General features: G+C 51.7%; 1 protein-coding gene across 1 annotated transcript in view; it reads left to right on the forward strand.

Annotated features, from left to right (window-relative positions):
- The window catches only part of PDZD8 (PDZ domain containing 8), an 83,343-nt gene extending 66,748 nt beyond the window's left edge, over positions 1 to 16,595 (forward strand). Inside the window, exons 4-5 of the mRNA XM_077257889.1 lie at positions 9,422 to 9,578; positions 10,091 to 16,595. Coding sequence (XP_077114004.1) covers positions 9,422 to 9,578; positions 10,091 to 12,222 — 2,289 coding nt within the window. The 3' untranslated portion in view covers positions 12,223 to 16,595. The remainder of the gene's footprint in view (positions 1 to 9,421; positions 9,579 to 10,090) is intronic.
- The last annotated feature ends 552 nt before the right edge of the window (positions 16,596 to 17,147 follow it).

A 17,147-nucleotide genomic window follows, 5' to 3' on the forward strand; every position in this document is an offset into this window, starting at 1 on the left:
GGCAGTCTGGGCTAATTGGATGTGACACGGCCCTGCCGCTCTCCCTGCTGCCAGCGACAGGCGCCTTTTAACGATGGGCAGCCATGGTGATGTGCAGTGTTCTCCACCTGGCTGAAACCCCCTCCCTCCATACGTGGGGCACCGTCATGTAAAGTGTAAGCTCTGTGGGTCGTGAGGTCATGCCCACTCCCCATCCTTATGTCACATGGCGGATATAATGGTGCGCAGGGATGGGGGATATCATGGTGTGCAGGGAGGGGGGGGATATCCTGGTGTACGGTGTGCAGGGAGAGGGGATATCAGGGAGGGAGGATATCAGTGTCCGGTGTGCAGGGAGGGGTGATATCATGGTGTCCGGTGTGCAGGGAGGGGGATATCGTGTCTGGTGTGCAGGGAGGGGGGAAATCATGGTGTCTTGTGTGTAGAGGGGGGGATAGCATGGTGTCTGGTCTGCGGGGAGGGGGGATAGCATGGTGTCCAGTGTGTAGGGAGGGGGGATATGGTGTCTGGTGTGCAGGGAGGGGGGATATCATGGTGTCCCGTGTGCAGTGAGGGGGATATCATGGTGTCTGGTGTTCAGGGAGGGGGATATCATGGTGTCTGGTGTTCAGGGAGGGGGATATCATGGTGTCTGGTGTGCGGGGAGGAGGATGTCATTTTATACGGTGTGCAAGGAGGGGGATATCATGGTGTCAAGCAGGGAGGGTTATCAGTGTCCGGTGTGCAGGGAGGGGGGATATCATGGTGTCTGTTGTGCAGTGAGGGGGATATCATGGTGTCCGGTGTGCAGTGAGGGGGGATATCATGGTGTACGGTGTGCAGGGAGGGGGATATCATGGTGTCCGGTGTGCAGGGAAGGGGGTGTCACGGTTCACACCGTGCTGCCAACACTATGTCAGGGATCCCGGGGAGGATATCTTTATCGTCCCCACTACTCACTCCAATTTGTCACGAATCGGCGTTTTTTAGTTGCCCCTGGTTCCTTCTGAATGTGATTTATCTATATCCCAGTTCCGGTTTGGAACTTGCAGCTATCTGGCACCCCCTTACCCTCAGGACAGACTAGGTACTGCACCTAGGGTAATTTGTCGCCAGAAAGGCTGCCTGCTGTGTACTGGCTATTGGGCACACTGCATCGAGGGCAATATAAGTATTCCCACACAGGCGGAAACAATAATTATCAACGCCGTCGTCGCTGCAAAGAGTCCCAATCGTACAGAACAAAGTATACTGCCACCAGCTCGGATTAACGGGTCCGAAGCCAACCCAAATCAGTAGCGCAATTCGCTTCAGAGGGCGCACAGTCGTATAGAGCAGAAGAGACAAGCTAGCAATTAAATATTTTACTCTATGAAACAGGCAGTGTTTACAAAGTATAAAAAGTATAATAGAAAGGAGACAATTCGTATATACATTACATATTACAAAATAAAATAGGATTAACGTTGAAAAGAGAACTTACAGGTTATGTCATGGTATCATCTTGGCTGGCCTGTAGCTTAGGAGGATAAATACATCCAGATGCATGGAACAGCTCTGCCAAGCTGGTGTTAGATCGCTTCCCAGGCCAAGACTGAAGGCTGGGCTAAGAGTATAGTGACTTATACTTCTGAGTTTGTGACGTCACTAAAGGGTTGGTTAATGATATGCACTGATCTGATAGTTATTTACGCTTTTCCAAAGTCTCAGACAAAGGCATTCCTGAGTGAGAGGGGAGGGACAACGTGTGGCTTTGCACGATTGGTCATCTGCAGTTTAACGCCACACCCTGCTCACATACTAGTTTTAAGTTACTCAGTTTCGCTGCTCTAGGCTTAGCCTTTGGGTGGAGGAATCCAGAGGGGCGAGAAAGGGGGGTCGCAGCTGCATTGTGTGTGTAGAAAGCCATGTCCTTCTAAACTCACAATATAATATGGCATTTTTGGCATTATCGTGACACCTCCTCCTTTTGTACTGCGCTACGGAGGCGGAACCTCTCGGTACTCCTCCATGCGCACCTCAGCAGGTTCACCCTGGTGTGACAACCCATCTGCATTACCATGTTCCCTGCTCGTTTTGTGTTCAATGGTAAAGTCATACTGCTGGAGGGCAAGGCTCCAGCATAGCAACCTTCCGTTAGATCCACACATGGCGTGTAGCCAGCGCAGAGGGTTGTGGTCTGTCACCACAATGAAGGTGCGATCGTACAAGTAGGGCTGCAAGCGTTGCAGGGCCCAGACTATGGCCAGGCACTCCTTCTCGATGGTGGAATAGCTAACTTTCCTCGGCAGAAGCTTCCAGGTCAGGTATAATACGGGGTGCTCTTGGTTCCCCAAGTCGACCTGGCTGAGCACAGCACCGATGCCAATCTCACTGGTGTCGGTCTGCACCAAGAACGGTCGACTGCGGTCAACATGGGCGTTGCACAGTGCTGTTTTAAACGCCTGGAAGGCCCCCTCACAGCCGTCGGTCCAGTTGATGATGTGGGGTAGCTTCTTCCTGATGAGGTCCATCAAGGGTTTTGCCAGGCTACTATAATTCTGTGCGAAGCGCCTATAGTACCCTGCAGTGCCCAGAAAGGACATCACCTGCTTCTTGGTCCTGGGGATGGGCTAGGACCCGATCGCGTCCACTTTCCCCGGCTCTGGCTTTATGGTCTTCCCATTTACCCGGTGCTCCAGGTAGTGGACCTCTCTCATGCCCATCTGGCACTTTCCCGGCTTGATGGTCAGACCGGCTCTGTGAAGTTGCCTGAGCACCTCCTCAAGATGCTGCAGGTGTTCATCCCAAGAGGGGCTGAAGATGGCAATATCATCCAGGTACGCCACTGCGTACTTCTCCAGTCCCTGAAGCAGGTGATTGACTATCCGCTGGAAAGTGGCAGGTGCATTCTTCATGCCGAAGGGCATGACCGTGGACTCGTACAGTCCGAAGGATGTGATAAAGGCAGACTTCTCCTGCACCTCAGGCCTCAGGGGAATCTGCCAGTATCCTCGACTCAGATCCATTATGGTCAAGTATTTTGAGCCAGCTAACTTCTCAAGCAGCTCTTTGTTGCGTGGCATTGGGTGCGCGTCAGAGATTGTGATGGCGTTGAGCCCCCTGTAGTCCACGCAGAACCGGGTGGTCCGATCCTTCTTTGGCACAAGAACTACAGGTGAGGCCCACATGCTCTTGGACTGTTGAATCACCCCCAGCTGTAACATCTCATCGATCTCCTGGCGCATAACCTGCTGCACCTCGTTGGAGATTCGATGGGGTGTTCTCCGTAGTGGGACATGATTCCCGGTGTCCACCTCGTGGACCGCTAACTCAGTCCTTCCAGGTCGGTTGGAGAACACGGCCCGGAAGGGTTCCAACTTGGTCCGCAACTGCAACCGCTGGTGTTCGGTTAGCAAGGCGCTTACCTCCACATCCTCAATGGACCCACCGGCCTTGGCTTGGGCCAGCAGGGGGTCCAGGAGGGGGTCTTCCTCCCCATCTTCGGGCAAGCTGCAGGCTGGTAGGATGAAAGGTTTGTGATGAGCCTTCATCATGTTGACGTGAAAGGCCTTTTGCCTACATCGAGCGTGGTCAAGCGTGACCACATAGGTGACCAGGTTGAGCTGTTGGTGGACGACGTACGGGCCTTCCCAGGCTGCCTGAAGCTTATCCTTTGGTACGGGACCAGCACCCACACGTTCTGACCCACGTGGTAGTTCCGCTCCCTGGTGTTCTGGTCGTACCAGTGCTTCTGATCAGCCTGAGCCTGCGTCATGTTGTCATGCACCTACTGCGTCAAGGTCTGCATCTTGTCACGGAAGCGCATGACATACTCCACTATGGACACTTCAGAAGGGTTCGGCTCGTTTTCCCAGGATTCCCATACCAACCCAAGGGGTCCCCGAACTCGCCTGCCCTACAGGAGCTCGAAGGGGGAGAACACCATCTAGGCCTGCCCAACCTCTCGGTACGCAAACAGCAGGTGTGGGAGGTACCGCTCCCAGTCGCGTCCTTGGGTCTCAACCAGCATGCGTAGCATCTGTTTGAGGGTACCATTGAAGCGCTCACACAAGCCATTGGTCTGTGGGTGATACGCACTCGATACCAGACGCTTCACCTGCATTTTCTTACAGAGAGCCTCCATTAGACGAGACATGAATTGGGTCCCTTGATCGGTAAGCATCTCCCTGGGAGATCCTACAGGTGAAAGGATAGCCAACAGTGCATCCGCCACCTTATCTGCCCTAGTTAAGGACAGAGCCACTGTCTCTGGGTACTGGGTAGCGTAGTCTACCACAGTGAGGATGTATTGCTTTCCAGAGCTGCTTGGGGACGGCCAGCAGGCCCACAATGTCCACCGCGAACCTCTGGAAAGGCTCCTCTATCACTGGCAAAGGGATAAGGGGAGCCTTAAGAGCAGGCCCCACCTTCCCCACTCTTTGACAGGTGACACAGGAGCCGCAGTAGTCTGACATATCTGTCCCCATCTTGGGCCAATAGAAGTGTTGAGACAGCCGGACCTTAGTTTTGCTGATCCCCAAGTGTCCAGCGAGCGGGATCTCATGGGCAATCCGTAACAACTCACTCCAGAATTGCGGTGGGACAACCAGCTGTCTTTCCCTCAACAACTCCTTTTGCGATTTTCCGGGTACTGTCGGCACAACCTCCCTCGTTCCCAGAACACCCTCTCCTTATCAGTCACGGAGGTGGGAGTCTCTGCAAATTGTCTCAAATTCTCTAGGCTTGCATCTGAGCGCAGAGCGGCCTGGAACTCCTGGATAGGTGAAGCTAGAATCAACGTTGGGGTTCCTTCCCCACGGGAACCCTCTGGGACCTGCTCTGGGCCCATCTCTGGTTTAGTTACAATGGTGACTGAGGAGGGTCCAGAAGGCAGAACGTTATCTGCGTTCTGGGCACTCAGACTACGGGTGACAGCGGCTACGTAGGCTGTCTCCCCGGGGATTTCCACAGACCCATCAGCCAGCGCTGCTGTTGGTACTACCTCCCCATCCACCCCCAACCTTCCAGGAGCGGTGTTACTTATGGGCCAGTTACCTTCCTCGGTGGCACTGGTCAATTGCATGGCATCACCTTCCTCACAGTTCCCATGCACCTACCCATTTTTTTTTTGGAGCACCGACGCTTGCTCCTGTTAGGGGTTCCTTAGCCATCCCACCCCGTGGAGTGACGTGGCTGAGCACTCCTGCACCTGTGGACACATCAACCTTTGCTTAAAAATGGTTATCAGGCTCAGTTGGCACATTTTACATCATTTTCAGCAACATTCCTAGGGAACAAATGGTTATCAGGTAAAACATGCCTATGTTCATCATTAGTATCATCAATATTACTCTCGGCATTTTCTGAAAAATCAATATCCAATACATCATTACCCGGGGAAGCAGTGTCAGGTAACACATGCAATTTCCCATCATTATCAGCATTCGATCGGGGAGAGGAGTCAGGGACATAGTATGCAACCATCCTCCCTAAATCAGTCCCCAATATAACATCAGTGGGCAAGTTATCGGACAGCCCCACTTCCTTCGCCCCGCTCCCGGCACCCCAATCTATATACACCCGGGCCATTGGCAGGGGACAGCGGATGACGCCAGTCCCGGTGACAGTCATGATTTTCCCTGGAATGATCTGATCAGGGGCCACCAGTTCGGGTCGGATGAGGGTCCGTTCAGCTCCGGGTGTCCTTGAGGCCTGTAGCAACATGACCCGCTACGGTGACGTGCTGCACTTTGTCACCCACCCAAAGAACTGCTGCATTAGGCCCTGGGACCTTGGCTGGGGGGTTCTGCTTCTCCGGATAGTTGGCGCTGAAATGACCAGTCCGTTTGCAGGAAAAACAATGGCGAAGGTCTGTTGTAGGTCCGGTGCTGTTGGCAACGAGGACAGGGCCTCTGGTGAGTTGGCTGGCAGGGGCACTTGCGTTGGTTGCAGGCTTACCCCCTCTCCAGCTGGCTGTGATTGGCTTCTGCACTTCCGATTTACGGTTGGCCTCATAGGCATCGTCAATCTGTGCTGCTTTCGTCATGTCTTTGGGCTCTCTGTCCATCACGAACTTTCGCACCTCAGCTGGGCAAAGATATAAGAACTGGTCTTTGATCATCAGGTCTCGTAGCTGCGCAAAGGTGGTCATTGACAGTCCTTGGGTCCAGGTCCCGAGTCCATGCGCCACATCGCTGTAACTGTCGTGTGGGCCACGTTGGAGGTTCCGCAACTTTCTACGGTAAACCTCAGGTGTAAGCTGGTACTTGGTTATCAGGGCCTGCTTGGTGGCCTCATAGTCATCATCTTGGTCTTGAGGGAGAGCAGCAAACGCCTCCAGAGCTTTGCCTCGTAGCCTTGGTGTCAGGTATCGGGCACAGTCATTCCCAGGCAGCCGGTACTGTCTGCAGGCTTTCTCAAAGGCCCACAGGAAAGTATCCAAGTCCCCGTCCTTTTCCATCACAGGAAAGTCCTCTGAACGGGGTTTGGGTAACTGAGCGTTGCTTGACTCACTGCTCCGCATGGTAGGTGGTATGGCCCTGAGTTGGGCCAGCCGCAATTCATGGTCCCTCCGGGCTTGGGCCTCCCACTCAGCCTGCTGGGCTCTCTCTGCCTCCATCTTTTCCGCGTTTTCATGGTATTGCTGGATCAGCTGCAGACGTCCATCACGGTCGTTGGCGGGGAGTTGTTCCAAGGCCTCCTGCAGGTGGGGGTCCAATCTGCCATGGTTGCTAGTAGGGCCGGCATTCAATGGTTGGACCTCTGCTACCGCACCATCTATACTTGTGCTGGCATCTGCGGGCCTCTGGGCTCTGAGGCCAGGCTTGGTCTGCTTCAAATTGCACCAGTTAAGTGACCATTTGAGCCTTGGATTTGCCCTGGGCGTCCAGGCCATGGTACATGCATACTCCAGCAGGCGTCCTTCTTCTGCTGGGTGTACCAGGCTTCTCCTTTTGTGGCCAACATTGCCAAATAAAAGATAGGACAGGAAAACGAAGACAAAGGGAGGGGGTTATCGCAAGTACACACGGTATCGTCTCAGGACTAGTAAACAAGGAGCTTGCTCTCCAAACTTATTTGCGCAGAGTCCTTGCAAGAATTGTGCAAGTTTTTAGTGAGAGGAATGATTGCTCAAACCAGATCACTAATGCTCTATTATCCCACCACTCTACCACCAATATGTCACGGTTCACACCGAGCTGCCAACACTATGTCACGGCGCCCAGCAGTATGTCAGGGATCCCAGGGAGGATATCTTTATCGTCCCCACTGCTCACTCCAATTTATCACGAACTGGGGTTGTTTGGTTGCCCCTGGTTCCTTCTGAAGGGGATTTATCTATATTCCGCTTCCCAGTTCCGGTTTGGAACTTGCAGCTCTCTGGCGCCCCCCTTACCCTCAGGTCAGACTAGGTACTGCACCTAGGGTAATTCGTCACCAGAAAGGCTGCCTGCTGTGTACTGGCTATTGGGCACACTGCATCGAGGGCAATATAACTATTCCCACACAGGCGGGAACAATAATTATCAATGCCGCCGTAGCTGTAAAGATTCCCAATCTCACAGAACAAAGTATGCTGCCACCAGCTTGGATTAACGGGTCCGAAGCCAACCCAAATCAGTAGCGCAATTCGCTTCAGAGGGCGCACAGTCTTATAGAGCAGAAGAGACAAGCTAGCAATTAAATATTTTACTCCATGAAAAATTAGGCAGTGTTTACAAAGTATAAAAAGATATTAGAAATGAGACAAATCATATATACATTACATATTACGAAATAAAATAGGATTAACGTTGAAAAGAGAACTTACAGGTTATGTCATGGTATCTTCTTGGCTGGCCTGTGGCTTAGAAGGATAAATACATCCAGATGCATGGAACAGCTTTGCCAAGCTGGCATTAGATCGCTTCCCGAGCCAAGACTGAAGGCTGGGCTAAGAGTATAGTGACTTATACTTCTGAGCTTGTGACATCACTAAAGGGCTGGTTAATGACATGCACTGATCTGATAGTTATTTACGCTTTTCCAAAGTCTCAGACAAAGGCATTCCTGAGAGGGGAGGGACAGCGAGTGGCTTTACAGGATTGGTCACCTGCAGTTTAAAGCCACACCCTGCTCACACACTAGTTTCAAGTTACCCAGTGTCCCTGCTCTAGGCTTTGCCTTTGGGTGGAGGAATGCAGGGGGGGGTAGAAAGGGGGGTCGGAGCTGCATTGTGTGTGTGTAGAAAGCCATGTCCTTCTGAAACTAAACTCACAATATAATATGGCATTTTTGGCTTTATCGTGACGGGGATATCATGGTATCTGGTGTGCAGTGAGGGAGGGATATCATGGTGTCCAGTGTGCAGGGAGGGGGATATCATGGTGTGCGGGGAGGGTTGATATCATGGTGTCTGGTGTGCAGTCAGGGGGATGTCATGATGTGCGGTGTGCAGGGATGGGGTTATCATGGTGTCCGGTGTGCAGTGAGGGGGATATCATGGTGTCTGGTGTGCAAGGAGGGGGGATATCATGGTGTGCAGTGAGGGGGACATCATGGTGTCCGGTGTTCAAGGAGGGGGGATATCATAGTGTGCGGGGAGGGTGATATCATGATGTACAGTGTGGAGGGAGGGGGACATCATGGCGTCTGGTGTGCAGTCAGGGGGATATAATGGTGTCTGGTGTGCAGGGAGGGGGGATATCATGGTGTACGGTGTTCAGGGAGTGGGGAAATCATGTCGTCCGGTATGCAGGGAGGGGGATATCATGGTGTCTGGTGTGCCGTGAGGGCGGATAGCATGGCGGTCTATGTCTCGCCCACCCACCACCTTGAGTCATGTCCATGCTGGGGCCGGTATTCGGGGTGAATCTGCACCTCTGATCCTTTTGCTTCGCTTTTTTCTTGTCCTTTACTCTCCGATGACTTGCAACATCTCTCACTCATTAGTCGCAGCTGCTGCAGAACCTCGTCCCCTGATTAGTGGTGTGAACACAGATCAATACCGCTCGTGCAGCTGGAAGGAGGCAGCACCGCTCCTCTCTGTGATGAGTGTCCTGGAGCTGCGCTGCTGACTAATTGCTGTGTCTGGGCGCGGGGCACGCAGATTATCGACCGTGGTGAATGCCGATTGCCGCCTCCTCTGTAATTGGCTTTTATTCCTAATGTCTCCATAATTGGTGAACATTTTATTCTCATTGTCTGCGGGGAACGTGCGAGCGGCTGCATCCAGTGTGACGAGCCGCCCGAGCTGTGAATACAAGCCTAGGTGAGCTGTGACGACTGACACAGGGAATGGCCAATAACATGGCTCCCCCGCAGTGTCGGCTCCCCCGCAGTGTCGGCTCCCCCGCAGTGTCGGCTCCCCCGCAGTGTCGGCTCCCCCGCAGTGTCGGCTCCCCCGCAGTGTCTGCTCCCCCGCAGTGTCGGCTTTCCTGGAGTTCCTTATTGATGACTGATGTCTCCTCTTCTGTCATAGGTGGAGCTCGTTAAAGGGACATCACAAAACATTGGCCTGGTGATGGTGCAGGCGAGGGACGGGGAGTCTGGACATGTATGTGTGGAGACTGTGACACCGAACTCTCCCGCTGCCGGAGCAGATCTGAAGAAAGGCGACCGGCTAATAGCCATAGGAGGTGAGAGGATCCCAGACCCTGCAAATGCACGCCCTAGCCTCCTGTCACCTCCAGAGCTGCACTCACTATTCTGCTTTTACATCACTTCTAATCCTCCAGAGCTGTGGTCACTATTCGGCTGTTACATTGTCTTATCCTCCAGATCTGCAGTCACTATTCTGCTGTTCACCCATCATTAGTCCATCGCTTTCCCTCTGTTGTTACAGTCCAGGTGCCACGCTGTCAACCCTGTTTTCCCTATCCATGTGTTGCACTACCCCTCCACCACCCCTTATCACTGTCGACATGTCACAAACCCACCCCTCACCCCTTTATTATGGTCCATATGTCGCACCACCACCCCTGTTATTGTCCACGTGTCACGCACACACACCCCATCCCCGTTATTACGGTCCACGTGTCGCTCCCCCCTCCCCCGTTATTAGAGTCGACGTGTTGCTCTCCTTGTTATTATGGTCCATGTGTCTCGCTGTCCCATTCTTGGTATTTAATATTTATTTCTGTCTCCACAGATATCAAGGTCACGTCATCGGTTCAGGCATCTAAACTCATCAAACAGGCTGGAGACAGAGTGCTGCTGTTCTACGAGAGACCAGCGGGTCAGAACCAGAGCAATGCGGGACAGCAGGAGAACATGGGGCCACTGGACGATTCTACTTTCCCTCAGACGTTTGATGAGGACTCCGCCAGTCTGCTTGTGGATCCAGAAGGCCGTGAGCTGGACTCTGAATTTGAGGACTTGGCTTGTGAAGTGAAGCCGGCAGGGGGAAGTAAAGACGACATATTCGTACCTGTAAATCAGAGCCCCAAACGTCTCGTAGGAAACCTATCTACTAAGTCCTTGGGGTCAATCTCTCCCATCCTGAGTCGGAAGCCAAATCCAGCAGGTTCTCAAAGTACTTCGAAGGTTCAGACCAAAGTGGCAAAATTGAGCGCTCAAGAGAACCAGGAGCCACCTCAGCTAAGCAGAACGTCATCCGGATCTGGAAACAAGCCACCAGTGCCCCCAAGACCTCAAGTCAAACTTACCCTAACTACCTGTGAAGCACCCAACACTGTAGACTTGAGTGACACCTTAGTAGATAAACTGGACAAAGCTGCTCTACCCTCTGTTAATGGTGAGAAGCTCTCGGAGAAGCCTCCAAAACCTACAGATCTGGTGGAAGATCCAATATATCAGAAATCCAACTCTATGAAGCCGGATCCTGCAAAAGACAAGATATCTGAAGGCTCCACCAGTACAAAAGACAGCTCCGAGGACCAGCAAGTGTGGGAGTCACCAGACACACAGTACAGGAGTCGTCAGGGGCGTTGGCCAAGGGCTTCTTGTATATTTGATGTAGAAAACCACCACAGATACCTGAATGTAGCCCTCTGGTGCAGGGACTCTTATAAGACTGGAAGTCTCTGCTGCGTTGGACACGTCAGTATCAAACTTGAAGATATTTCCTTAGAGTGTCTTTCCATGTCCTCTCTGGAGTATCTCACTAGCTATAAGTTGAATCCCCCTGAACCCAAGGTGTCTGTCAGTAGAACGGCCCTGAGGAGCTTGAGTATGCATAAGGGCTTCAACGAAAAGTTCTGCTATGGAGACATCACCTTAAGCTTCAAATATCTGCTGGAAGGAGAGTCTGAGAGCTCCAGTATCCAACAGGAGAAGGAGAAAGACAGCAGCTTCAGCGAGGATCTGGCCTTGCTTCAGAAAGATGAAGTTTCGCTGGCCCCGGTCTCTTCCTCTGAATCCAAACACAACTTTCAAGATACTCAGTTCCAGAACTCCACTCTGTGTGACCACTGTAAGAGAAAGGTCTGGACGAAGGCGGCCTCACAGTGCATGATCTGTGGGTATGTCTGCCATAAAAAATGCCAAGAGAAATGTCTAGCCGAAAACCCATACTGTCAATCTCTGGAGAAGAGGGTCGATTTTGAATCCAAATCTCTTGGAAACAGAACGACTGGCATCACGCGGCATATCATCAACACCAGTTCTCGTCTATTGAACTTACGACAAGCCCCTAAGATGAGGCAACCCGAGCAAGGCGGCTGTGATCTGGTTGAGCCCTCGCCAAAGCAAACACCCAACACTTCCGACAATGAAAGCAGCGACACGGAAACTGGTGGGGCTGGCAGCCCTTCCAAAAGGCCCGGTACTGTTTCTGGGAAACTGGTACGCAAGGAGGGTGGTCTGGACGACAGTGTGTTCATCGCGGTCAAAGAGATTGGTCGAGATCTGTACCGAGGTTTGCCAACAGATGAGCGGATCCAGAAGCTGGAGTTCATGCTGGATAAGCTCCAGAATGAGATCGATCAGGAGCTGGAACATAATAATTCTCTTGTGAAGGAAGAGCGAGAAACAACAGACAGCCGGAGGAAAGTCCTGATAACAGCAGCACTGGCAAAATCCGGAGAACGGCTGCAGGCGCTGACATTGCTCATGATCCACTACCGGGCAGGAATCGAAGACATTGAGTTGTTGGAAAGCTCCTCTCTGGCTCATCCCAGAAAAATGCCACAGTATGAGGATGAGTCCATGGCGGTGTCTGAAGCTGCTGATAACGAGGATGAAGATGCTGCTCTCGACCAGAGAGAACCATTGAACGATCCCTCAGAGGAGAACCCGCTTGACTCGCCGGAGATGGAGTGAAGGAATCATCGCCACTCCCCACGTCCCATCACATGCATCTCATCGCCACTCCCCACGTCCCTTCACATGCATCTGATCGCCACTCTCCACCTCCTGTCACATGCATCTCATCGCCACTCTCCACCTCCTGTCACGTGCATCTCATCGCCACTCCCCACGTCCCGTCACGTGCATCTCATCGCCACTCCCCACGTCCCGTCACGTGCATCTCATCGCCACTCCCCACGTCCCGTCACGTGCATCTCATCGCCACTCCCCACGTCCCGTCACGTGCATCTCATCGCCACTCCCCACGTCCCGTCACGTGCATCTCATCGCCACTCCCCACGTCCCGTCACGTGCATCTCATCGCCACTCCCCACGTCCCGTCACGTGCATCTCATCGCCACTCCCCACGTCCCGTCACGTGCATCTCATCGCCACTCCCCACGTCCCGTCACGTGTACCTCATCGCCTTTCCCCATGCACCGCCATGTGTACCTCATCCACCAGTTGCCCTTCACTCCACTGCATTGCGTTGTATAGTGGAGTCATTCCCGTGTGGGGGAATGCTTGTCGGCAGGAGGGATGTTCTTCTCTGTGATCACATGACAAGGAAACGTTCTAGACTGAATGTATGCTCCACCTCCGCGGATGTCCTTTCTCCCCCTCTTTTGTAGCCACCATTTTGTTTGAATGTTTGTTCAATGTGAAAGTTGGAAATATTCCATTTTTTGAGGTGTTGGGGGGGGGTCGGGGTGTGAACACTTGTGCTAATCCTTTGCTGGCAGAGGAGGATGTAATCTGAGGCTGTGATGATGTAGTGTAGGTACATTACTGTAGACTGTGCTTCCCGCTGTACGACAAGACCAAAGATGGATCCATTGTGTAGAGACTGGCGCATCTCGCTATTGTGTCCCAGGGCCCGTGACGAGGGCTTGTGCTATTGTCACGTTTTTTTCCACCGACCACATTTCACTTGAAAATTAAGGCTATGTGCACACGTTGCAGATTTCCTGCAGAAACGCTGCAGTTCTGCAAGTGATTTACAGTACAATCTAAATCGATGGAAAAAAAAAAATGCTGTGCTAATGGTGCAGAAAATCCGCATGGAAAACGCAGCAAATTAAAAGGAGGAGCATGTGAATTCTTTGTGCAGATATGATGCGTTTCTGCACCTATTCCATAATAGAAATCTGCAGGGGTAAAAAAAGGAAGAAATCCGCACAAAAATCTGTAACTTGTGCACATACCAAAAAAAGCGCAGATTCTGACCTGCGTTTTCTGCCAAGAAATGCAGAATCTGCACAGAGAATTCCACAGTCAAATCTGCAACATGTGCACATAGCCTTTTGGTCTCCACGGTTCCTCCCCCCATACACTGGAGAATCTCAGTAGATGATGGGGAATATGATCTATTACCTTCTCCCATATTCTGCGCCCCACCATGTACCTCTACTGCCCCCCCTCCTTCACAACGTCAGCCCTCACTTTCCTGAACTTTTGCACAATTTTAGCGAATATGTACCGAGGGAGCAATGCGCGAGCTACACTTTTATTTGTATGTTTAGTGTCTGAACGACTGTCTGCCATTTTTGTGAGAGAAGGTTTTTATTTTTTCTACATTGGCCATAATCAGGATTGTGGATGGTGACGGCTTCAGTCACAGCCGTCTCTCGTAGCAGTTAGTGTGCATTCACTCGACTTGTTTACCAACATGATACTGCTCCGAGGTGGTGGTGGTCCTGGGGGGCAGGTCATTCTGGTAGGGCGGTTTCTGCTGCTCTCAGACTGACATGGGTGTTTCCGTTTACTTTTTTTTTTTCTTTTTTTTATATAGAGGTCTCTAGGTGTGTTGGGGGCACTGCTGAGGCGAGGGGGCATCACATTACGTGCAATCATTGATATATTACTGTAGACTCCATGCGAGTGGATGGACTGTAAGAATTCTTGGTGTCAGCCATGAAAACAATCCAAAAATGTAGGTGCCAGCAGCGCCTGGGCCATCTCTGGGCATCGGCAGAGATGGCCACCAGCTGCGTGTCTTCACTGTGCAGTGAATGGTGGATGTCACATCGGTCTTGTCCTCTCACATTCCTGCCGTAGTTCACAGGAATCCGGACTGTAAATGTCTTTATTCTCCGACATCGCAGTGTCCGCACCTCAATGGCGGCATTTTGGGACTTTTCCTTCCATTTCACTCTCCTAAGCTACTGGGATTTTTGTTGGCGGGATCCGACACTTTCTAATGGTTGTCCACTTTGAGGATGAGACTTTCTCCCTGCTCCTGGCCGCAACAGACCAGTTTTGGGAAGGAGGTTTTCTACATGTTCATCTACATTGATAATTTTTGCCACGGTAGCATGTAAGTGCAGTATCTGTGCTCTTTACCATCCACCTCCAGCTGTTACTACAAGGACAAGCAGAGCAGCCGGTCTGCGGGGACTACAATGCTTCCTCCGACCCCACAGAATTGAGGGTGTTTGCGATTATAATTTTTTTCTTTTATATAAAAGAATTCTATGCACAATAAATACAACTTGTCACTTTAAGAACGGCTCAGACATGCTTGGTGGAGGAGGCGTTCGGGCCATGCACTTCAGGTCTTGGTCTGCTGGCTGGAGGCCTTTATTTCTATACTGCGCTGCTTTGGTTTATGGTTTTTTAGAGCGTCGTGGCCTCTGTGCTTCCTCCACACACTGCAGATTATGGGGCATCAACCGCTAATATCTGGGCTGAGAGCATCATGATGTGCTTTCTTACTATGCATCATCGTCCTTTCCCTGTTAACCCCCGTGACTTTGCCTTGGGCTGAACAGTACAGGCAGCTTCATGCTGACATCGATTACTGGTTATGTGATATTTCCTATCTCCGGAGTTGGCATTATACTCTGATCTTCCTGATCGGAGCCATAATTGGCTTGTAGACGGCTAATGCCAAGAAATACTTGGCCACAGATGCTTTCTTTGTTCCACTAGGTTGCACTTCTCACCTAAACTCGGTCTGTGACTACCCTACACCACTTCTCCCTCTGATCTGATCCTCAGCTCTGCTGGTGCCACACCACATCCCCCCCCTTCTACCACTAATCTGATCCTCAGCTCTGCTGGTGCCGCACCACATCCCCCTTCTACCACTGATTCTACCTCTTCTTCATCAATTCAACTACTTTCCATCTCCACCACTGCACCAGTATCATGTCAGCCAATTATCACAACTCTTCTCAATTGGCTGCTTGGCTTCAATCAGTGCAACTTGTCCGTTCCCCTCAGCAGTATTCGGCACTCCACCCGACTGTATCGGTGCATCTTGTCCGTTCCCCTCCTCAGCAGTACGGAACCCTCCATTCCACGGTATTGGTGCATCTTGTCCATTCCCCTAAATAGTACTCGACACTCCACCCCACGGTATCGGTGCATCTTGTCCGTTCTCGACACTCCACCTCGTGGTATCAGTGCATCGTGTGTGTTCTCGACACTCCACCCCACCATATCTGTGCATCTTGTCCGTTCCCCTCTTTAGCAGTACTGGACACTCCACCCCAAGGTATCGGTGCATCTTGTCCGTTCTCGACACTCCACCCCACGGTATCTGTGCATCTTGTCCGTTCTCCTCAGCAGTACTGGACACTCCACCCCACGGTATCTGTGCATCTTGTCCGTTCTCCTCAGCAGTACTGGACACTCCAACCCACGGCACCATATGTGTGATTCACTGGCTCTGCTGTGTGCGGTCCCTGCCGCGTTGTAATCCTCACCATGTCCACTCGTTGGCGTTACTACATTACCCCGTCTCCTCATCCCCAGATTCTGTGCTGCTCCAGGTTGATGTGTGGTTTAGACCCGGTTCTGCTGCGCACATTTGAGGAGTCTGCTTGGTCTGACTCTTGGAGCATTGCTAGTCTGATACTGTGATCCATGCCCAGTATAGAGATCGCGTGACTCTGCAGGTATAATGGAGCCGATTCTGTATGATGCGTGTGACCTTTTGTCCTGCTGTATGTGCTTCCTGTACAGACGGGTGCAGCTTTAGACTTTGTGTCTGTGTTTTTCTCCATCTATGGACCATTCTCGTGTACTCACATTCCACAATCGCAGTGCAGCGCCATGTGCCCTGCTGCTGCGGCATTAATTCGGTAAACGAGGAGCGCCAGTGGAACCTGCGGATGATTCGATGCTGCTAATTCCATATCTCTTTTGTAAAATGCAGAATATATGTAGTGCAATATTTTTCTATAAATGGAGGGAAGATAATGGGATATGTAAGGGAAGAGTCACAAATGTGAGTCTGCTGCAGTGGAGGTTCCTGGGCTGAACTGGAAGAGGCTGTATAAACTTTCCAATGATGCTGTAATGTACATACTGTTAGCTTCCATAATAAAAACATTGCAGGATGTGCTGCGTGCGCTTATTACCCCCTCAATGGCGACTGCAGGAGATGGAGATTCTCAGATGTACCAGGTGCGCTTATTAAAGGGAACCTGTCGCCCCAAAATCGAAGGCAAGCTAAGCCCACTGGCATCAGGGGCTTATCTGCAGCATTCTGTAATACATTTTGTAATGCTGTAGATAAGCCCCCGATGTATTCTGAAAGATGAGGTCAGGTCCGGGGCCTCCCATCTTCCTAGGACGACGTCCCCTTCTCGTCTTCACGCTCCGGCACAGGCGTACTGATCTGTCCTGTTGACGGTAAAGTACTGCAGTGCGCAGGCGCCGGGCCTCTCTGACCTTTCCCTGCGCACTGCAGTACTTTGCTCTGCCCTCAACAGGGAGATAAAGTACTCCGGAGCCGCAGTGTGAAGACAAGAAGAGGATATCATCGTAAGAAGATGAGAGGCCCATCGGACCGGACAGCCCTGCCCCTGGGTGAGTATAATCTAACCTCTTTTTCTCATCTTTCAGGATACATCGGGGGCTTGCATTCCAGAATGCTGTAGATAAGCCCC

This window comes from Ranitomeya variabilis, chromosome 4 (genome assembly GCF_051348905.1).
Source record: "Ranitomeya variabilis isolate aRanVar5 chromosome 4, aRanVar5.hap1, whole genome shotgun sequence".
Lineage (NCBI taxonomy): Eukaryota > Metazoa > Chordata > Amphibia > Anura > Dendrobatidae > Ranitomeya > Ranitomeya variabilis.